Source organism: Camelus ferus, chromosome 10 (assembly GCF_009834535.1).
Source record: "Camelus ferus isolate YT-003-E chromosome 10, BCGSAC_Cfer_1.0, whole genome shotgun sequence".
Classification (NCBI taxonomy): domain Eukaryota; kingdom Metazoa; phylum Chordata; class Mammalia; order Artiodactyla; family Camelidae; genus Camelus; species Camelus ferus.
In genome coordinates, this window is record NC_045705.1 from 34,505,470 (window position 1) to 34,529,396 (window position 23,927).

Consider the following 23,927-nt stretch of genomic DNA (forward strand, 5'->3'; position numbering starts at 1 on the left):
GCTGATTCTCAACCCCTAACAGGACAATCATAAAATCTGAGTGAATCAGCAGTAAAGCAGTTAAATTCTTTTTCTTTTTGCTCCTAATTGTTAAACAGAAGTCTCTAAATAGATTTAATGTACTTAGTTTTAACTATATAGGAATGACATTGAAAATATATGTGTGATGATTAATTTTATATGTCAACTTGGCTAAGCTGCCCAGCTATTTGGACAATCACTTGTCTAGATGATGCTGTGAAGGTATTCAGTAGATGCAATTAACATTTACAATTGGTTGACTTTAAGAAAACATCACCAGCAATAGTGTGGGTGGGCTTTATCCAATCAGTTGAAGGCCTTAAGAGGAAAAACAGGTTTCCCAGAGAAGGAATTCTGCCTCAAGACTGGAACACAGAAGTCGGGCCTGAGTTTCCAGCCTGCTTGCCTGCCCTACAAATTTCAGACTCAAGACTGCAACTTCAACTTATAACAGAATTTCAAACTTGCTAGCCTGCCCTATGGATTCTGGACTTGCCAGCCCCATATGCCTAAAAGTCGATCTCTTTTTATTTATCTATATCCTATTGGTTCTGCTTCTCTGGAGAACCCTGACTGATACAGTATGATACGTAATAAAACATAATTTCTTTGAGGCAGGAATGTGAACCCCCGTTATAAAATGAGAGTAGAAGCAAGCAACTAGCCAGCACTGAGATTAGCTGACAACTCAGCACCTGCATCTCTGTTCCTTAGTACAAGATCATTCTTGTTATGTGATAAGTACTTTGTATATATGTAAGCATCCATGTGTTTGTAAAATGGATTTAAGTGAGACATAAGAAACTTTACAAGAAATAAAAAAAGGTGATTAACTAGCAATGTGCAAATGTACAAAGGAAGCATGTGACTCAAGGGAAATGTGATTCATAAGAAAGCTGGAGACTGTCAAACATTTCTGTGTTTGGTAACTGGAGGATCAAATAACATTTCAAAATATATCACCTGCAGATATCAAGGGACTTCTATGTTGTAATACTAAATGTCAATGATCAAGAGACTTGGCTGACAATGGATAAACAGTGGCATTTGTTCCATATACCTCAGGTTTTGCAGGTGAGGTCCTGGGCCAGGGGGGTGCTGCGGAGGAGGCGGTGTAGCAGGGGGTGGAGCACTGAAGAAGGCACGGAAGCCTGGTGCTGGGGGAAGCATCTGCCCAACTCGCCCTTGCAGCAACTTGGGATTCATGGCAGCCAGTGGACTGCCAACAAATCCAGGGACCCGTGCAAACTGGCTGGGAGACATTCGTCCAGGCTGTAGCTAGAGAGGGACGAGTTCTTAGATTTAGTTAATCAGCAGGCCCCCTTGCTTTTATCCACAGATAAACAAATACTGTTCCCATCAATAATTTTGTTCAGGAAACTAAAACATAAGAGGCAGCAGTGACTGATTAACAACAACAAAAGGGATATCAGCTGGTGACCCTTAGGAAAGGAAGAAAGTGCTTTAGGGGTTAAGCTCTTCATGGGCTTACCTGTGCTCCTCCAAGAAGCTGTGCTCTCTGGAGGGGACTGAGAACAGGAGGAACACTAGCGGGGAAAGGGTGACCCAGTAGGGAAGAATTCTAGAAAAGAAAAAATTGTATTCATACTATGAAAACAGGTGAATCAATGTAATAGGGGAACGCAATAGAAATGCAGAATAAACTTGGCTAGAAAAATTCTCAAACTGCGGTTGAGCCACCCACTAAAGGAATATGAAGGAGAGTAACGCTAGATGCTATAAACCACAATGATCATGTAACACGAAAAAGAAAGCAACAAAATGAGGGACTGTAGTAGCAGGAAACCAGACGATTGCCTCAAGTTTGGATTTCTAAAGACAAGAGTTGAGGTTGGAAACAGCTGAACAGGATGAACCACGTCTTCTGACCTGGGGACTGTAAGATCCAGAAACTCGAGTATGGAGATTGTAAATAACAGGTATAATTTGGGAGATGTCTGTATACTAATAGTGATCACACGGTAGCAACCAGAAAGCAGGTGCTGCACACCTAACTTTCGTTAGGCTGTGAAGGGACAGACGTACCGGGACACTGCAGAGCTGGTTCGGAGACATCCTCTCACCATAGGGAGCAGGATACCGCGGTGGCATCGGGGGCCGAACATGGACAGGTTTCGGACACAGAATCTACCAGGACAAAAATATACACAACTACACTCAATGAAATGAGTTTTTCTCTCCCTGTACTCCCTCCCCTCAAGTACTGGCAGAGACACAGAACTCAATGCAAAGCCCTACATCTACGCAAACTGCTATGACTGTGGACTCACACACAGAACCTCTGGTCACTTCCTCTCAAGAGTATCAAGCAACGTGCCACCTTTAACTGGCTGAAGATTTAGCTAATTCTCCAGTTATCCCCACCCTTCCATGCTATCTGAGGGAGGTGCCAGCAGATATTCTGACTTGCAAATTCTCTCCAAGAGGATAACTTTTGGTAGCAGCGAGGGAGATGGAATGATAAGAGAGCTGGAGGATTAACTAAGCCCTATTCTGAAGCCCCTGTGATATGGCCGCCATGCTCAGCTCTTCGTGATACATCATGACTCCACCACTTGAGAGGACACTGAGCCTCATTAGGCCATACCGACACCACCCTCCCCCCATACCTTCCAATTGGCCTTCCTTTTCAGCTGCTGGTTTCAGGTGGAGGAAAGTCTATGGAACAGGACTGCACAGGCTCTAGGGAAAGCAGGGACATCTTCAAGGTAAAAAGGGACGTGGACAGTGCTGTGTCCCCGCTCCCCCCGGCTTTCAGCTACCTCTCTGCCGATGTTTTGGGCAGCCAGCAGAACACTTTAAAAAGGATATTTACACTAAATGTGGCTAACTACCCTTTTCTCCCCCAATTAAAAGGCAGCAGCAACAGGAGCAGCACCAGCACAGGGCATCGGGGAATGTGTCTCTTACTTGCTCTAACTTCTCCTCTAGTTGGCTATTTTTCTTTCTAATCTAATGCCTACCGAAAACTTCCACCCTCCTCCCGGCATCACCGATTTCCCAAATAATTTTGCCCAGATTCCCAATATCCTGGGCTGAGTGCCTGTTAATGAGAGGTACCTGCTGGTTGAAGCTGGGTACAGCCATCTGCTTAGGTGGGGTGCCTATGGGGACAGCTCTAACAGGAGGACTCCCAATGACAGGCGACGTGGACCGCCTTGGTAACGCACGCTCAGAAAGGTCCCGATCATCTTCTGGGCCCTGTGTAGGCCTCTGAGGCAAGGCATATTCTAATACAGACACTGTAGGCATTTCCTAATTGAGGAAGCAGTGTTAAAAAAAAAGTTAGCTAGCTTGAAATGTTTCAATAACCAAAACAGATGCCAAATATTTTGAGAGATTATTTTTTAAACTTTCATTTATTTTTATTTCACATCCAGTACAATTTACCCTCTTTAGATATGTAGAACTGAATTCTGATAAATGCACAGTCATAGATCTACCACCAAAGTCAAGATACAGAAGTTTCATCACTCCCAAACTCCCGCTCTGTTGTCCCTTTCTAGTCAACCTCTCCCACCACTCCAACCGCTGGTGGACACTGATCTGTTCTCTATCCCTGTAGTTTTGCCTAAAAATGACCTTAAGTCATTCAAATCATAAGCTGTCAAATTTGAGTTCCAATGGCTCCCTTCCAACCAATTCAAAGGAAAGCACAGTCAAGTGAGCGTCACCACAGAGTTGGAGGGAGGCTACAACCGACAGGCACGCCTGTGGGTGCTGGGGGATGGACTCAGCCTAAGACTGGCAAACGACATTCACCTCTACGTTGCTTCAGTAAGGGCAGGGTAAAACAGGAGCCAACTTTCGGAAACTAGGAACTCTGTATAAAGAGAAAAACTTAATACCTGAGCAAGCAGTGGTCCTCGGATTCGCCTCAGAACTTCAGATCCATCCCAGATGCTGGAATTGAGACTTCCTGGTTGGGGCTAACAGGAAAAGAAAACACATACACAAAGTCTGGAACAGTGTGGGCTCTCTGGGCAACTTCTCTGCTTTTGATGAACAGTGCCCCAAGGGAGCTTAATAGCTTGAGAATAAGAAACCATAGTGTTCTAGAACATACCTTATTTCCCAACCTTATCTCTAGATTTGCTATACCACCAGGAATTATATCACCAAATTTCGATGGGGTACATGTAATTCTCTCAGCATGGTAGATTAAATAAAATGGCAAAGCTCAATACTTCACTCTGACTGTGATTCTGCTAGAGTTCTCAAATCACAGTGACTTACTTGCAACACTGGCCTGGTCTGCACTGCCCTCATGATAGCTGGATCTTCTAGTTCATTTTCGATCACCATCTTACTGAGCCTTTCTGCCAGATTCTCCTCATGGTCACCCAACAAGTCCATCTCATCCCTTCCTCCATTGCCTGTTTGTTCACTAACGGCCACAGGCAGCTTCTCTTCCAATTCAGCCAGGCGCTCATGGGCTTCCTGCCAGTCATCATCTACAAGGAAACCATAAAAAACAGAGTTCATGTTGGATTGGAATGAAAAAGTTTCATAAATTCTTCTGTTAACCAAATGAAGAGAGACATGAAATAAGGTTTAAACTAAGGGGCACACTTAAAGTGGGCTTTTCACTATTGAGAACAACTAACATTCCACCAGGAATAAAATTCAGGCATTTAGAGTAATAGCTTAATATATTATCAATGGTGTCCAAGCCATATTCTGAAACCGATTTCTCAACTGGTGATAGATAAGTACGCTATAACCTGTTGGGTTGAGATTCTGCAACATTTCAGGCAAAAGCTCACTGCATGAGCACACAACTTTCTCTTAGATTATAATTGCCATCTTCTTCACAAGCTTTTAAATTCATTCAGTTCATTCAATTAATATTTGTTGAGCATCTATTACATGACAAGTGTTGTTTCAGGTGCATGGGATATCTCAGTGTACAAAACACACATGGATCCCTGCCCTCCTACAACTTTCTTTTAAGCAGGGAAGAGACAGATAGCAAACAATAAACACAATGAATAAGTAAATTAGACTCTATATTAGAAGATGATATACTACAGGAACTATGGGGGAAGAGAGGCAGATTGAAAACTTTAAATAGGATGGTCAGAGGTATGTCTCACCTAGAAGGTGACATGTGAACAAAGATTCAAGAATAAGACCATTAGCCATGTGGATACCTAGGAGAAGAGTGTCTCAGGCAGAGGGACAGTCAGTAAAAAGGCCTTAAGAGCAGAGACTGACAATTTTGAGAAGCAGCAAGGACTGTGTTTGGGTTGGAATGATCAAGGGGGGAGAGCAGAAGAAAAATAAGGTCAAAATGGGGGAGCTCCTTCAGGCCCTTAGAGCTACTCGGAAATGGGGGCCACTGGAGGTTTGGATGTGGCTTGACTTTTTGAAAGAATCATTCTGGATGCTGTGATGAAACAAATTTTAGGGGAAAGAGGCAGCGATATTGGAAGCATGAACGTCTGTTAGGAAGCTTCTGCAAGTCTGCCAGGGGAAAGGTGAAGGTAACTGCGACCAGGGTCAGCTCCTGCTCTATGTTAACTGTCTTTGCTATTCCTACACACTTACGATATAGTCAGAAGCACTGACACTAAGTTGCTTCCTAATGTTTTTTAATGCTGATTACGCATTTTTTTGAGTCCCACTACAGGACAGATGAAAATCTTCAGAACCCTTTCACCCCAAACCCATGCATTCTTTGTATATGTTACATATTTTTATTTTTACTTTAGTTTTGTCTTGTACGTCCTATAAAATTCAACAGAGAGAGATAACAGGTAATTCCCTCCATAATTAACATAGAAACACAGGATTCTGAAGAAGTGTCCTTCATGACAATCCTTCCCATATAATTTTTCTGTATGTCTCATTTAAAGGAGAAGGAAGAACTGGAAGCAAGACAAGAAAAAAGTGCCTGGTGTATATTAAGGGCGTAATAAACGGTAGCCACTTAGAAAAAAAAAAGACTTAGGCTTTCTGAGGTGCTCATGCACAATTTGTTAAAATTATCTTTATTCTTTTTTCCCATTTACAAATACATGTTTGTTAAAAAATTTAAACATCCCACAAATACATACCCCAGAAACTGGAAGTTCCCCATAACTCTACAGGTATGTTAAATTTTTTACAGTGCAAACACATAACTACTATTAATAATGTTATCTCATTCTTTTTCATATCTATATAAGATTCTATTCTGTTGATTAACTTATCTCTTACTGATGGAAATTTGGATTATTTGCAAATTTTTATTAATTTTTTTATATTGCAGTATAGTTGATTTACAGCAGTATATTAATTTCAGGTATAATAATTAATACTGCAATGAATATTATACATATTTTAACATCATAAGCAAATATTTAAGTAGGCTAAGTCTCTTTCAGGGTCAGATTATAAACATTTAAAATTTGCTATTTTTATTACACAACAATGTATCACATAACAATAGTGATCCAAAAAGTGAGGGAAGTGGGACTTCCAAATCTGTAATTTGGTATGATCAGAACCACCGTCTAGCCTTTGGGCACTGTGGTACATTTGAATATACTACTTGTGGTAAAGGGAAAAAACCTTCTTTAGATGAAAATTACAGTACTAATTTAAATCATCAGTTATTTAAAAAAAATTCTTAAAGAACAGTGTAATTAAAAAATCAATTGTGACATTAATATTTGTGTCATCTTTGCTAAGGAAGTCCCGTTTTGAAGGATCAATTGTTTTTTGCAATTTTACTGACTCAGCAATGCTAACAAATGGGAGTTTATAATTCTGAATTAGGAATTTTTTTAAAACATTTATTTCCCAAATTTAAGAAATCTATTTTTTGATGGAGTGATTCTAATGCAGTAGAGTTCTAATTTGCATTGTCTTTATTCATCACTTCTTGTACTGTTTACTAACCTTACTGGATCCTATCAAAGATGCGTAATCTATTTGTCCTTAATGAATTAATTTAAAAAATACTGGTTAAATAGCCATAATTTGTGAGAATGGCTCTGTTGTGAACTGTTACTTTTTCAAATAATGTAAGCAAAGAAACCTATGCCATAGAATACCATCATCACCATTTTAGGTACTTCTAGCTCTTGTGAAAAACCATCTGAAGCAATAATATCAGAGATCACATGCTCTTAGTATAGGAGGATACTTAACTCTCCATCTTTTTCAAATGACCTAGAAATATAGTTACTTAGATATGTCAATGCTTGATCTCAACCCATACTGGTCAAAATGATAAAGGGTATGAAAAAAAAATAACAGAGATATGAAGGGAAAGAGATGCCTGTTTTCCTTCAATTAATTAACCTATACCCTGGTGTGGGTTACTGAATTCCTGGCTGCTTCTATAAACTTAAACTTGCAGTAATTTCCCTGAAGTCTGTCTCAGGAAGATTTCTGAATAAAAACAAAATGAAAAAGAAGCAGAGGTGATTTAATTTTATGGCAATCTCAGTCCCCAAAGATTCTAGTAGCTATCAAAAAAAGGGAAGTAGAAAGAATAGGGAGCCCTTCCAAGTAGAGGCAGGAGATTCCCAAAGATTCCTCAACGACTGTTTAAACTTAACTGGTAGTTCACAATGATTGCATTTATAGTTACTTAACCTCTCTGGCACTTTCCTTCTGCATTTGTTAAAATGAGGATAATAATAGTGCCTACCTCACAAGGTTGCTATGAGGGTTAAAAATATACGTAGAATATTTAGAATGGTCCCTAGCATATAATAAGCACCCCGTAAGTGTAAGCTTTTATTTTTGGAAAATGAGTTGAGATTACTGTGGCCCATTTATTGCTCAAAGATGATGCAAACACTTCTCTATGCAGAAGACAGTGACTAGTTTCTTAAGGAAAGGTGACAAGAGCATTTGTAGGCAATGACTTTAAATAACTACTGCTCTAACAGGAATTATTTAAACATTCACTCCTTGAGTTAAAAACCATTAGGCCAAAACATATGTCATCCATCTGACATTTGACCTCCTGGTTTAAATTCTCTATACCAGCTGTATACCTGTAGAGGTATATTACACAAGTTATAGGTGGCTTAGAAAGTAATTTTCTTTTTATAAATCTGTATAGTATTTACATCAAGATGTTGTAAGAAACAAAGATCTTAACTTTACAATTTAAGTATATTATACTCTCAATGGAAAGGGCAATCTTTTCTCCATTATAAACTTTGTTGACCAAGAAGTCCTTAATCACCCTTACGCCTTAGGCCACCAAGTGGGCCAACCGTATGCTATTTCACCGCCTTTACTTTTTAACACCTTTTCTTTTACCATGTAACCTTAGGGGGCTTCTTCAATGTATGTGTACTTTTCTCTTTTCCATCATACAAAACACAGTTCTGCACACTCTAAAATCCTTTAAAGGCAACAGTTTTCCCACCTTGTGAGAAACGTGGAAACTCGGGAAAAAAAAGACCATCTGCAACACTCTGGAAGTCAATGAGAGGGCAAGACTATTCCTCTTCTGTCCAGGCTCAAGACTGAGGACATTTACTATGTCGCCTAATCTTAATATATTCCATTTGAACAAATTTCATTTTAATACAGACAAATTTACTAGAAAAATGGTAGCATTCAGTATAGTATTTTGAGAAAAAGAGTTCAAGAAAGAAGCACACACTGTTTGAAGCTTCTATTGTATTCTATAGGTTATTACTCAAGTTTCAAATACATTTGCAATTCACATCAGTTCCCTGCTTTTGTAATTCTATTCTACGTCCCTTTCCCTGTGATCTCCATGGAGAGAGAACAGCATCTTAGCTCATGTCATCCTCTTGGACGATCTCATCTCTTAAACTATGGCAGTAATCCAAAAGGTCTTTGGTTCCCTTTTGTAGTGAGTCTCGCTTCTACCTTAAATGCTTCTCTTGCTGTTCCCAATAGCGGCAGTTTTAGCTCTCCACTGAATTTTGTAAACCCTGATTGGAAATAGTATACACTTTCATTTTTGCCAAGTAATTCAACTCAGTCTAAGCTTTAATAAATTTAAACTGTTTAGGTCTGCTGCAAAACCAGTAACCATTACAATACCTTTAAGATCTCTTACTTGTTTTTGATATTTCAACTTTTAGGATACCCTACTACTGCTAAATTTCCTCTTCTTCCTTATTACTTAACTTTGAATATTTGTTGCATATTCCAAAGAGCTCCCACATATTCACACAACCCAATATAAACACAATTACTGCTGCTTTTCAACACCAAAGTCAAAGATATTTGCATTCACCCTCACCTGTTCATTTTTTAAAAGAACAGTTTAATTTTAACTAATTAGTATACTTGTTCTAGGATCCCTAATTCTCGATCTTTATCATGTAAGATGGCTCCCTAAATCTCCCATCTCTAATTATAATTCTGTGGCCTCTAGTTTAGTGTGGATCTTTAATTTTTTAAACTTTTCCAACTCTCAGAATATTTATTTATATCCAGGGATGAGAAAATTTCATCTGTGCATAGCACTTTTCTAACTCGTGAAGACTTTCCATCACCAAAATTCTTGGAATAAAAAACTTTACTCTACTGAATATATTATATGACAAGAGCTGGGTCATGCAACATACTATTGATCAACTGAATTTTAAAACATATATATCTGAATCTAAGCTTTTTCCTAGTCCATTAGTTTTCCTTAAGTTACATGTTCCACAAACAAAAATATCCCTCTTTTAGAATTCTTTTAAGCCTTTGTAAAATGTCTACTTCCCTAACCATTTGAATTCCTATAGTATCAACTTAGAGCCATAGATCACAAAGTTGGAAGGGTCAAGGCTTGGAAAACACTTGGTTTTATAAGTGAAGCAAAAAGAGGCCAGAGGAGCAGGGTAGGTGTTTTGAGTGAAGACTAGACTATTCTTTTTTGGGGGTTGGGGAGGGGTAATTAGGCTTACTTATTTATTTATTTGTTTGTTTATCTTAATGGAAGTACTGGGGATTGAACTCTACCACTGAGCTTTACTCTCCCCCGCAAGACTAGACTATTCTGACTGAGACCAAGAACAGAACAGTTTTGCCAACTCTGTGAACAAGGTTATTTCTAAGACAAAAGCACTTATGAAAGAAGTATTTGAAAAGAGCAAGAGACCAAGATGACATCTGAAAAGAAATATGTCACTTACCAACTGCACCTGACCCAAATGTATCGTCGTTGAATTGATCAATCTCTTCATCTTCCTCTCCCAGGCCCTGAAATGCATCTTCATCTTCATCCAGAGGACAATCCTCCAAAGACTAAAACAAAGGGAAAGAGGTTATTAGCTACTTATGAAGTTCACAATCTCATTTTTTAAATGTTATAAAAATATTCTTACCTTCCCAGTCAACACAATAGCTTTATTATGACTTTTTGTAAAGATGGCATTTTTTCCATCCCCCAATTTCTCTGACATTGGAAGATTTTGGTATCTTTTGAGTTTTTCTAGCCTATCCTATTTCAGTTAACTTCCCCCCACCCCAAACTTTCATTTCTCTCTTTATCAAGAGACTAATAATAGCATTTCCTTATGCAACCAAGAAATTAGGTCTGCAACTTCCTTTCCATCATTGGTTAGAATAGTAATGGCAACTGAAAAATGAACACTTTACTATTTTGCTCGAGTTTTATATGTATTTTTCAATGAAATTCTCATCTTCCCCATATTCATGTCATCTTTCCAACTATTTTATTATTCCCTTTTAAAGCTTTCTTTTCACTTTCCATTCTTCTTCCCTTCTGCTTTCCTATGGGTCCAAACTTTGGTGATAAAACAGAAAGCTAAGTTTTCAATCACAATTAAGTGAATTCTTAAAAAGCTGTGCTGTGGCCAGTTCAAGTTCTGGCTCTACTCTTACAAGTGGTGCCAACCTGGGCAAGTCACATTTTTTCTGATTAATTCATTAAATACCCCTTGAGCATCTCAAGCTCTGTGTTAGGCTCTAAACCACAGCCTCTTAAGTGGTAATGCAGGGACAATACCACCCACCTTGGAGAGCTGTTGTGAGGATCAAATGAGGCAAATATTTAGGCAGTGTGTATCGCTCAACAATGCTAGGTATCACCATAACAATTTAGGTGTTTTCTATTTTAAATATGCCCTCCCTTCCATCTCAGTTTTAATCTGATTTATTTTTCCAGTTTTCTTGTCTTTTGCCAACTTTGCCTAAGGCATCTCATCACCTCTCTCCATGCATATATAAAGTCAGTTTAATCATGGGCCATCCCTATCAAATATCAAGTATATGTGTCCCCAGTTTTCAAAGACAGAATAGGAATTCCACACCCTCTTTGCAGGCATATTTGTGATGTATCTTGCCTGGCTACCTCTTAGCTAGGCTGTTCCCAAAGGAAAGGTTAGGCCAAAGGGCCCTTCTACCCATCTGAAGTCCTCCCAAACTCATAAAGCAAGCATGCAACTATTTTCACATCAGAGGCAACTTTCAAAAGCACTCCCAAATCACAAAGATCTACTTAATCAAAGCACTGCGTTTTAAATTGGAAAGATTCTTAGGGATCATCTAGACAAACCCTTTAATTCTACAAATCCAGAAACTATGTCCAGTGATTAGGAGTCGCTAAAGGTCATACAGCGAACTAGTGACTACGTCAGGGCTCTCGACTGTTGCTACATCCCCGGGACCGGCACCAAAACCACGTCTCCCTCCACTTGCCCAGAAGAACTTCTGCTGGACACGCCCCCTCCCAACTCGGAGGCCTCTTTAGTAAACAGTCTTCGGCCCCAGTCAAAGGGCAAGTCCAGGCCCCCGTGACCCGATGGTTGTCTGTGTGTAGAGGGTGTAAGTAATTGGAGGGGAGGTGGTTTCGGGTCCAGGGCGGGAAACACGTTTCTGGGCTCTCACGGGTGACTCTTCCTCGAGAGACACCAGGTGGGTGCAATGCTCTGCACTCCGCTATCCTCCAGGGGTGTGGGGGGGTGGTCTGGTTACAGCACTTAACGGCCCTCCCTACCCCAAAACAGAGGTCAGCTCTCCCCAGCAGCAACTGATAAGCCAGTCCCGCCCCCCGAAGCCAGCTCCCAGCCCTCGGATTAAACCTGTGACCCCAGACCCTAAGCACTCCTCTCGGTCCCTCGGGTCCCGCCGCCCGCCCCCTCCCCCACAGGAGCTCGGGACGGACGCGCGGGGGGGGTGAGAAAGAAAAAGAGAGAGGGGCGCGGGAGAGAGGGAGGGAGGGGTCACTTCCGGTCGCCACAGCTCACCTCGTAGCGGAACATTCTTGGGGAGGGGGGGGAGGGAGCGGGGAGGGGAATGGGGGAGGGAGGGAAGAAGCGCTGACTCCCCGGGCTCCTCCGCGCACGGGTCCTCCACCGGCTCGCGACCCCTAGCCGCCGCCGTACGCCGGAGCGTGCGTGGGAACGTGCGCAGGCGCGACTTGGGGAGGGCGGCTGCCCCGCTCGGCGCCCGGCGGCGGCGGCTGCGCGGGGACAGATTTGGCGTCCCGCTTCCTAGTCTCAGCGGCGGGAAGGAGGTCCCGTGGCGAGAGACTGCGCACGCGCCGCCCGTCGGGGGCTTCCTCGCGATCCAGACTTGTAGCTCCGCCCCCGGCTTCTCCACGCCCGCCCTGCGCTCAGTTTCGAGTCACGAGTTTTCCGTCACCGACGGGGCGGAGAAAACCCTTGTGATTGTCACAGGATATGGCTTTGAAGAGTCCCAGGTTATGCCTGGCTGGGCTGGGAGAAATGTAAATTCCTGGGCTATTTTTCCAACGTCCAACACGGTCTTCGGGTTGCTTGGCGTCCTCACAATATGCGCCGAGTGGCGGGAAAAAGTAAAAGTTCGGGTCACCAAGGGGGGCTGAATTCAGCGGCAAGTCACCCTCTGAGTCAACGGCAGGTCAGGGCAGTGATTTATGTGTCTCAAAGTGATGAGGTTGCCCGTTAAAAAAAATAAAAAAAAAAAAAGCATTTTTCGGGAGGTTCAACCCGAGAAGTATTTTTAGGTCCCAGGCCCTCCAGGCATGTGGAGTGGCCAAAAAGGGCAGCCCAGCCGTGGGCAGCAGGGTCCTCGGGAATGAGTGCGCCGCTGGGTGACGCCCTTAGAAGTGTCGGCACCCAGGTGCCAGAAGTCTGGTGGTTTGTAACCTCCGCCAGCAGCTCCCCATACCCCTTAAGCGCTCGGAACTCTCTTTTCCCTTAAGGACTAAGCTTGCACCACGACGAATTAATTCTTGTGCATTTCGCATCTCCTTTCTCCGGTTGTCTTAAAATACAGCCTCGCCTAGGAAAGGCTAGAGTAAATTCCTTACGTGTTAGTGCGATCAGAGTCTGGGTAGTGGAGACTTTGGATTTGGAAATAGAAATTCTGGGTGGGAATCAGTGCTTTGCCACTGGCTCTCAGAGTTGGGGCAATTATCTAACATGTTTGGGCCTTAATTTCTTTGTAAAATGCGTTTAATGATACCTGCTTCACAGAGTAGTGGTTGAGTGGCGTGATGATTCTAATACTACTTTTACGGCTGATTAATGTCTGTGCCTTTCGCCACCCTTGTGAGGTAGGTACTAATGTTTTCTCTACTTTATAGATGAGGAACCTGAGGATTAGAAACGTTAAGTAATTTATCCTGATCCGCTCAATGGCAAGTAGATGAAGCGGGCGACCAAGGTCTCTTGGATTCCAAAAACCCAATCTCTTAATCACTGTGACAGTTTAACAAAAGCAATTGTTTACATGGGCCAAGGCTAAACCTTAAAGAAGTGGAGCAGGCCAAGGGTAAGATGATAATTAGTTTTCAAGCCTGCGTGGAACATTACAAAACTTCGTGTACTAGGTAACAGCAAGTCCAAACAATGACCAACGAATTGATGCCTTATAGACCAAGGTTTGGCAGACTGTGACCCGCAGCCAAATCTGGCCAGCTGCCTGTTTTTGTAAGTGAAGTTTTGTTGGAATACAGCCACCCTCATTTATTTACATATTGTCTCTGGCTGTTTTAGGGCAACAAAGGCAGAGTTGAATACTTACAATGGAGGCCATTTGGCTCGCGAAGCCTGAAATATTTGCTGTGTGGCCCTTGATGGAAGGAGTTTGCTGGTTCCTGATGTTGCAGGTCATGTTTGCTGATGATTATGTTAGAAATCAGAAATTAAAAAAAAAAAAACTAAACTCCACTCTAACTAATGGACTATTTAGGAAAACATAATGGAAAGTAGGAAATATTTAGAACGGAATGATAAATTTATTAATGTTTAAAGACTTTTAGGATACAGCTAAAGCAGTTTAAGAAATTGGGAAAGACTGAATATAAATGAAATACAGGATAATCTCAAAGGAGAAGAAAAGAAATAATAAAGAGCAGAAATGAAAGAAACAGAAAACAAGGTGTCTTAGAGATGATCAATAAAATCACCTGTTTTTCTCATGCAACAGCTGTCTTCGAGGGAGATTAATGAGCGTCCCTTTAAATGAATAATTTATTTTTTTCAGCTGTGTAATAGGCCTGTTATTAAGATGGAGGGGGTACAAATTCTTTTCACAAGTCATTCTTTAAGGTATGAGGTCTCTGGAGAGTGTCCTTTGGGTAAGTGGGAGAAAGGTCTCTCCTGCATGCCAGGTAGATGGAAAAGGCTTTTGACAGCTGAGGGTGGACATCAGTTAGGGAAGGCCACTGTGCTTTCTTTGATATTGTCTGTCGTTTCTCCAGAGGTTGTGAATAATCCATTGTGATAGTTACAGATTCTATACAGTCTTCATTTTTATATCAGACTGTTCTGCCAGCAACAGGTGGGTTCTATTTCCACCATTCCTTGATCTGGACTGGATTATGGTAGAGTATGCGGGAGCTGATGCCATTTCTGTGTCTGGTCTTTAAGAAGATTGACAGCATAAGTCCATGTAAGAAACACAAAGGAAGATCTCTTACCTTGCTGAAGAGATCACATGGAAAGGCCCTGAGACTACACAGAGAAGGAGAGGGGTCTGGCTGGATGCAGCTTACCAGCTACCCCAGACATGAATGAAGCTGTCTTGGACTCTCTGGATCAGCTCGGCTACCAACGGAACATCATCAAGTGACCTCATTCAGTCCCACGTGGAACAGAAGAATCACTCAGCTGAGCCTTTTCCAAATCCCTGACCCGTAAAATTGTGGTACTATAATAAAATGGTTGTGGTTTTAAACCACAAAATTTTGGAGTAGTAGATTACTCACTAATAGGTAACTGGAACCAGTCTGTTTAGAAAAATTATACACAACTTGGAAGTAAGGAAAAAGGATTATTGTGTGTTCTTTCCATTGTCTAACAAGACTGCTTAAGGATCATTTGAAGTTCTGGAGGAGGCAACTTATTTGACTTAGTATTTATTATTAGTGAGATCCCAGACTCAGTAAAATCAGATGTTAATTTGTAGTGGATTGCTAAATTGCAAATTATTTTTGTCCAGTTGATATGATTTCATTTTGAATAGAAAAGATAATCCCTAAGGGGACAGTTTTATTACCTTGCCAGATATTAACTGGCATAATATTTGAGTCTCATTCCAGCATTCTTTTTCCCACTAGGTATAGTTCATACTTTTTTCTTCTTCCTCTTCTTCCTCTTCCCCTTCCTCCCCCTCCTTCCCCTCCCCCCTCCCTTCTTCTTTTCTCCTTCTTCTTCTTCTTCCTTTTTTCTTTTTAAGTGGCTAGCTTTCCAATTCTTTTTTTCCATTAAAATATAGTGAATTTACAATGTTGTGTTAATTTCTGGTGTACAGCAGAGTGATTCATTTATACATATATATATGTTCCTGTTCATATTCTTTGCCATTATAGGCCATTACAGGGTATTGAATATAGTTCCCTAGTTCATAGTTTGTTGTGTCCTCTTTTGAACCAGCTTTAGCCTCCTGCTGACTCTCTCATTAATGAGATAAGTAAATGACACACACTCACGTTGGAGACTGAAGAAGAGGCAACCACTTCGGATTGGTAGGTGATAGGAAGAACCAACAAGGCAAGAGAACATCTTGGGCCGCCGTCAGACAACTCTGTCTGTGCACCCACCTGCCAGAATCTTAATAGAGCTCTTAACAGGGTCCAGGCTTGTATACTGTACAGGTGGCCTTAACACCTTACTTTCTTGTCCTTGAGAATAGCTCGCACTGTGCGAATGGTGGGTGGAGCATACATTGCAAAGACAGGGGAGGCGGTGAAGAGCGTCCAGTTGCCAGGGTCCAGTTTGTGGGTCAGCCAGTAATCCTGTCTTTTCAATGATTGCCTCCAACATCTCCTAAAAATGTTTCAGAGTCTATTCTGTAAGAAGTTATGAATCTGTTGTGTAAAATGTCTTGGGCAGGGCCTAGGTACTTTCTTAGGTGAGTTAAGTGCTAAACTGTCATATGTTAGTTTACTATTGCTACTGTAACAAATCATGACAAACTTAGTGGGTTAAAACAACACAAATTTATTCCTTCATAGTTCTGATGGTCAGAATCTAAAATGGGTTGTGGTACTGTGTTCCTTCTGGAAGCACTGGGAGAGAATGTATTTTCTTACTTTTTTTAGTTTTTTTAGGGGTTTCTTGCATTCTTTGGCTAATGGCCTCATCCTCTATCTTCAAAGCCAGCAGCATTGCATCTTCCAAACTCTCCTTCTCTCACTCTCCTTCTGTTGTCACATTTTCCTCTCCCTCCCCTCTCTCTCCTCTTATAAATAATCTGTGATAACTGTGGGGCAACTGCATGATCTAGGATAATCTCATCTCAGGATCCTTAATCACATCTGCTAAATCCCTTTTACCATATAAAGTAACATGCACAGGTTCCGGGGGTTGCGACTTGGGGGACCAATTTTTTTTCAGCCTGTAATATGTGTGACCCTTTGGGATTATTCAAAATGATTTTTGGTAGTATAATGAGAAACCATTTTAAAGTTTAAGTGTTTTGTATACTATTTAAAGATGGAAAAAAAAGATTTCACTAGATGAAATGATGAAGGACCATTTATGGGAGACTCGAGAATGAGTAAGAAAACATACAGGCCCACCGTCCTGCCATGGATCCCAGAAGGGGCAGCTCAGAGCTGCTCAGGCCTTGGTAGTAAAGGTGGTTTGTAGGGACATCGCTCCTGTGTTAGTATGTGATTGGCTGTCACGTAGAGGTGAGGAAGTACGATGGTTTGTTGGCGTAGATCTGGAAGACAGAGCCAGAAAGCCGGTTCGTTGCACGTTTTTCTATGACTGAAGGGAGAGAGGAGGGCCGTTGCCCCCATTATTTCCTTTTGACTGAGCATCATGGAGCAGAGGTGGGGGCCTTGGGAACTGTTCCTCTCATCATTTACACAATTCAGGAGAGGGATGATGGTTTTCTCCTTTCCAGCCTCTTCCTCGTGAGAATGAGTGATTGAGGGCGGAAACTATTTCTTCTTCAGCATTTCATTCTCTACGCAACACTTAACAGCACTTAATAGTACTTGTTCAAGCATTTCTGAGTTCTTTTAAACCAATATATAGAAAAGATGTGGCAAAATGACTCCACCTGCTGGTTCATAGGCAGTGTCTTCACACACTATACCTTGTAGGTCCAGGTCCTCTTCAGGTATCTTCTTACCTTGATTTCTTGTGGTTCCTGTAGAGTCATCCAAACAGGGTTGGCTGGCAGTATCCCATTAAAAATATATCCTTGCCCGCTTTGCTGGCAATAACTGGTACTAAAGAAATGAGGGTGGGGAGGGCAGGACAAGAAAAAAGGGTCAGGAGTAAGGGAGGAAATCCTGGGAAAGCTTAACAGCTCCTACCGCCTCACTCCCTGTCCAACACCTTGGCACCCCCTATGCCTGAGGCTTCCTGGTGCTCTGTTTCTGGCATTAGTCAGACTCCCGTTATTTCCCCACACCCAACTGAGGGAGGAGAGGTTAGCTTCTAGTTTCTGACCTTTTCCTGGGGCAGTTGGGAGAAACAAAACAGATTCAGACTGTTTCCTGGGACTGCAACACTGGAGGGACCTTGGCTGTGTTTCTTTGGGCAAACCTTGCGAAAGGAGGAGAAGCTTGTTCAACAAAGCCTGAAAATTTGTCAAAATTCCATAAACACTATTGAAAGTCTGGAAGTATTCTCTTAACAATCATACAGAAGCCTGGCAAAATTACAAGGATGCTTAAGAACTCAGGCACACTTGGCTTCCCTCACCTATTAGCTGACATTTAAGACAGGAAATTTTTGATCGGGGAGATGTTTGCATTATGGTTTTCTTTTGTTTCCTCCCTATTAAGTGAGTTAGAATATCTAAAATGTAAAACACAAAATATTAGGACTTTGATGGTAGACTTGAAATTATATAATGTACATGGCAAACCATCCCACACTTAGTAGGTTAAAAAAAACAGTAATGACTTATTTTGCTAATGAATCTGCAGTTTGGCTAGGACATGAACGGGAACATCTCATCTCTGCTCCAGGCAGCCTCAGCTGGTACTGCTTGAAGGCTGGGAGTGACCCGGTTGTGAGAATCATGTGAAGTTTTACTCATTCTCTGGTCATACACCTCCAGCTGACCTTTGTTGGACACTTGCTCTTGGAACCCAGCCACCATGCTGTGAAGAAGTAAGAAATCTCATAGAAAGCCCACATGCAATGCTCTGGCTGTAAACCTTTCTAGGATGTATCTCCTTTTATGACCTAGTGTAGAAAATTACATACCATCACTTCTGCTGTAGTCAATAGACTCACCCAGATTGACGGGAAAGAAAGATGGACCCCACTCTGGGTAGGAAGAGTGTCAACATCATAATGTGAGGAGAGCATGTGGGAAAGAATATGTCATTGAGGTCATTTTTGGAAAATACAATCCATTACAAGGGCCAAGGAATAGGAGATAAGGCTTTTGAAATAAGACAGGCTAAGAAACTGCTGGAAACAAAAGTCAGATCTCACAAGAATGAAGCCAACGTCCAGGGCTCCCACAGCCAGCTGGGCTCATAGCTGCCATCTCACGATGAGGGTGTAAGACCAAGGGATCCCGGATGGCTGCCAACCGATCATAAGCCGAGATACCCAAGAGGAAGACGAAGAAGAACACCTGTGTGCCACAGCCAGTAAAGGAGATGGGTGTTCTCCCCACGGTCAGGAGGTTGACCAAAGCCACAGGGGCAACAGTGGAAGAGGAGAAGTTCTCCAGAACCACCAGGTTGGCCAGAAAGAAATGCCTGGGAGTGTGGCGCAAACGGTCTGCCCAGACAGAAAGATTGTGGCTTTACCGATGAGACTTCCAAATACATCAGCAGGAAAGCCACAAAAATAAACAGTTGAACCTCCAGGATGGATGAAAGTGGAACTGGATTGCTGCAGTTTGGTTTTCATCCCCCATAAAAGTGGCACATTGGATTTTCTAGGACCAAAGAAAGAAATCCGCTAGGAAAGAAAGTGCTGTGTGCTTTAGGATGAAGGTGATGATACTGTTTTAGCACTTAAAGCTTTAAGAAATTTGGAGATGAGTTTATGTTGGCAGGCCACTCTCTGTTCTCACTTGTGTTGTCGGTCAACTCACATTTTCTTTCTTCTTTTTTTTATTTTTAACATTTTTTTTTATTGAGTTATAGTCATTTTACAATGCATCAAATTCCAGTGTAGAGCACAATTTTTCAGTTATACATGAACATACATATATTCATTCTCACATTTTTTTTTTCGCTGTGAGCTACCACAAGATCTTGTATATATTTCCCTGTGCTACACAGTATAACCTTGTTTATCTATTCTGCATATGCCTGTCAGTATCTACAAATTTTGAACTCCCAGTCTGTCCCTTCCCACCCCTCCTTGGCAACCACAAGAATCAGCTCACATTTTCAAGAGAGTTGGCTGAAGTTAACTATGAAGTCTAATCACTGTAAGAGCCAAGTTAATTTGCCCCCTGAGGCAACTGAGCTCAGGATTTTGACTTCATTTTTGTTTTGCAGGAACAAGCAGAGCTAAAAACCCTGAGCCTCTAAACTTATACATTGCCTAGCATTAATATACTGGCAATCAAATATAAAGTCCTAGTGATCTTGATCCCAAGCCCTATAATGTACTTCGGGGTCATAGTGTCCCTTGTAAAGGATGCTTCATTTTTCTCTGAAGGCTTATCGTCCCACAGAGAAAAAGAGGTCAGCTTGTGCCAGTTCTGAAGCACTGAGCATGATGACTTCATTACTGGTTTGTGGTTGCAGAGGAAGTTCTGAACCTTCCAGTACACTGGCCCTCAACTGTAGGCACAACACCCCTGTACCTTTCATAAGCTTTAAATGCTTCTAACCAGAGTCAAGCGAAGTACAGCAGTTTTAGAAACAGCATCAGTACAGACTTCTAGCTTTGGGGACTTTATAAAAATTCTTCTCCCCATCACAATTGGATAATGCCCGCATTCTTATATATGGTCAATCAAGTACAAATCTTGTATACCTTTCTAAAATAAACTTTTATTCTATTTTTATGATCACCTGTTTTATGTATGTCTTATTTCTCATAGATACATAATCTCCTGCAGGGTAAGGGCTGTATCTTTTTCCTCCCCTTCTAATGCCTAAATGTTAGTTGAATACATAAATAATTTATGTCTTTTTCACAGCCTTGGTGGGTTTTCATTTAGGCAGAGCACATGCTCTTGTAAAGGGTGACTTAGGGTTCAAGGGTGGAAAATACTCCTCTTACAAGCCTGGTACTGCTTAATTCTTTTGCGTTTAGAAAACGTGGTCACTGAAAATTTGCCCATCTTATTAGCACTCATTACTTTGTTTTAAAATAATTCAGTACTCAAATCTCCAACTGTTTTCGTGTGCAAGGAAAATATCCTCTCTCTCCATCTCCCTGAATCTCTGTTTGAAGGAGATCAGACGGATGTGCATTTCTAATCTGAACACTGCCTTGCTCTGAACCTCACCACAAAAGGGACTGAACACTGGCTGAACAGCTTTCTCTAGACTATTGATCAGCCTAGAATAGACTCTCAAAGGGGAAACTAGAGAATTCGAAACAACGAGAGTCTTGTTTCAGATGCTTTGTAGCTGCTGTCATACCCATACACATTCTTTCCACCCAGCAGTCATCACATAGGTCACCCAAACAGTCATGTGTTTTGTTAATTACTGCTTAGACCTGCAGGCTCATCCTTCCCGGAAGAGAGTTTAGACATTTACTTAAGGGGGTGTATTTGAAGGGCCTCGTAAAGAATCTCGTTCATAAAATTTATCTTTTTTTCCCTGGTAAGAAGAAAATTTACCCAGCTAAAATGAAAATGTGAACTAAGATGGATGGGGGTGGGAATGTAACTTAAGAGAGTCAGATATCATACCTTTGTATCTGTCAGCAGTACCTTACCTGATTTTATTTGCCAGAATCAATTCAGCTTCTCTTTCGGGCCCCAGAAAGAGGTAACATTTTAGAGCACTGTGTGTGGGGGAGGAGAGAGTGACATAAACCTTGGAGAGTGACTAGATGTCTTCCAACAGCTCAGGGACAGTTTGTTAAACACCACTATACGCTTTTTCATTGTATTTATGTCCCACTAGCTTTTTAAATATTCTTAAAATGTTGAGCAGGTAGGGAGATGGCTACTAACACCTTCATCTTGCTGCTGGGGCACAGAAAGTGTGATTGACTTGACTCATCACCTTGTAGTGACTTAGAGGTGGAAGAGAGAGGCTAGCATTTAGATCTCTTTGTACTCCTCAACGATTGCGTAAATCTTGGCTTGATTCTTGTCACCAGGCCATGAACCGTCTGTGATCTTGTCACTGAAAACTCCCAGGGAACACAGGACAAACCAGCAAATGGCTCTTCCCAGGTCAAGTCTCTTATATACATGGAAGAATGACCTTAATGATGCTGGAGGAAAAGATAAAGAGAATTCCACGCAGAATTTCTAGCGAATTCCCTGAACCTACAGGGCATCTGTGGTTGGGATTACTCTAAAAATACTACTGATTCAAATAAAAATTACATGGGTGAAACTTGGCTTAGCCTGTCAGGAGGGGTCAGACATACTCAGAATCAAAGCTGTGGTTACAGGCACCAAAAGCACCAATCTCTGGTTCCTGAAAACACCGTCATGCCAACAGGCCTACAAAATTGGCGATAAAGTCTAGTAGGTTAAGAACTTGAGTCCGGGAGTCCAGCAGACCTGGGGCCATCACCTGGCTCGGCTGTTTACCAGCTGTGTGACCTTGACAGTTTTATCTCTGTGCACTCCGAAGTACAAATAATTAACATCTATCCCATAAAGTTGTCGTAAGGATTAAGTGAGGTAATGCCTATAAAGTGATTTGTACAGTGGCTGGTGTTGCCATTACAAGCTGGCTATTATCATAATTGATTTTACAAAAGCTGTGCTAGTGGCCCTGTGTAATCTTGGATAACATGAGTTCTTATTCTGATAGAATAGAATAGAATAGAATAGAATAGAATAGAATAGAATAGAATATTGTGTAATAGAATATGCAATACACTTTATAATAGAGTATAAAATAGAATATTAAAAACCCTGATATAATAGAATATAAAAACCCTCATGATCATTTTTTCCTGCTTTCAGTTCTCTATGTATGTCCTCAAGTCTCAATTTGGTTAGTAGGGTACGGAGGCTGTGTTTCAGCAACAGTGGGATGAGATCACCAAGAATGAGGACAGGAATAGAGAAGAAGGGTCTGAGGACTGGCCCCAGCCCTGGGGCATTTCAATATTTGAAGTCCAGAAAACCAGAAGAATCCCCAAAAGAGACTGAGAAGGAGAGTCAGTGCTATAGGAGGGGAACAGGGAAAGCCAAGAAGAAACTGTTTCAAGCTAAAGGTGTGAGTGATCAACTACATCAAACGCTGCTGCTGAGTCAGGAAAGGAGAACCATCCACTGGATTTGTCAGCACATCGGTAACCTCGGTGAGAGTAGTTTCAGTGGAGTAAGGGCTTGAACGCTCAACTGTGCTCAGCATCACTCACTAATCATCAGGGAAATGCAAATCAAAACCACAATGTGATATCACCTCACACCTGTTGCTACTGTGTTACTAATGGCTATCATCAAAAAGACAAGAAATAATAAATGTTGGTGAGGATGTGGAAAGAAGGGAACCCTGTGTCCTGTCGGTGGGAATGTAAATTGGTGCATCCACTTTGGAAAACATTACAGAGATTCCTCAAAAAATTAAAAATAGAACTACCATATGATCCAGCAATCCAGCTTCTGGATATTAATGTGAAGAAAACAAAACTGCTAACTCAATAAGATATATACACCCCCATGTTCATTGCAGCATTATTTACAACAGCCAAGACATGGAAGCAACCTAAGTGTTCATCAATGGATGAATGGATTTTTTAAACATGATGTATATATACAATGGAATGTTAGCCATTAAGAAAAAGAAAATCTTGCCATTTGTAACAACATGGATGGGCCTTGAGGGCCTTAGGTTAAATGAAATAAGTAAGTCAGACAGAGAAAGACAAATATCAGATGATCTCATTTATGTGTGGAACCTAAAACAAAACAAAAACAAAAACCCAAGCTCATAAGTGGAACAAATTAGTGGTTACCAGAGGCAAGGGGTGAGGGGTGGGTGAAATGGGTGAAGGGAATAAAAGAGTACAGACTTCAGTTATAAATAAGCCATGGGGATGTAATGTATAGCATGATGACTTCAGTTGCTAATACTGTGTGGTATATTGAAAAGTGGTTAGAGTAAATCTTAGAAGTTCTCTTTACAAGGAAAATATTTGTAACTGTGATGATGAATGTTAACTAGACATGTGGTGATCATTTATCAACATGTATAAATGGCAAATTATGTTGTACACTGAAAACTAATACAATGTTATATGTCAATTATATCTCAATAGTTTTTTTTCATTTTTAATGTTTTTAATTATTTTCCATTTTTTAATTTATGTATTTCTTTTACAATATATTTTTTTAAAGTATAGTTGATGTACAATATGATATATTACAGGTAT

General features: G+C 41.2%; 2 protein-coding genes across 2 annotated transcripts in view; both read right to left on the reverse strand.

The window, feature by feature from the left end:
* The window catches only part of PATL1 (PAT1 homolog 1, processing body mRNA decay factor), a 26,792-nt gene extending 14,397 nt beyond the window's left edge, over positions 1-12,395 (reverse strand). Inside the window, exons 1-8 of the mRNA XM_032488734.1 lie at positions 12,228-12,395; positions 10,152-10,263; positions 4,279-4,496; positions 3,891-3,971; positions 3,103-3,297; positions 2,068-2,169; positions 1,514-1,603; positions 1,082-1,299 (exon numbers count right to left, since the gene is read on the reverse strand). Of these exons, the coding sequence (XP_032344625.1) occupies positions 1,082-1,299; positions 1,514-1,603; positions 2,068-2,169; positions 3,103-3,297; positions 3,891-3,971; positions 4,279-4,496; positions 10,152-10,263; positions 12,228-12,242 (1,031 nt within the window). The 5' untranslated portion in view covers positions 12,243-12,395. The remainder of the gene's footprint in view (positions 1-1,081; positions 1,300-1,513; positions 1,604-2,067; positions 2,170-3,102; positions 3,298-3,890; positions 3,972-4,278; positions 4,497-10,151; positions 10,264-12,227) is intronic.
* LOC102518090 (olfactory receptor 10V1) overlaps positions 12,350-23,927 on the reverse strand; it is a 20,560-nt gene continuing 8,982 nt past the window's right edge. The window contains exons 4-7 of the mRNA XM_032490500.1: positions 18,936-19,169; positions 17,117-17,183; positions 16,082-16,235; positions 12,350-12,589 (exon numbers count right to left, since the gene is read on the reverse strand). Of these exons, the coding sequence (XP_032346391.1) occupies positions 12,350-12,589; positions 16,082-16,235; positions 17,117-17,183; positions 18,936-19,169 (695 nt within the window). The remainder of the gene's footprint in view (positions 12,590-16,081; positions 16,236-17,116; positions 17,184-18,935; positions 19,170-23,927) is intronic.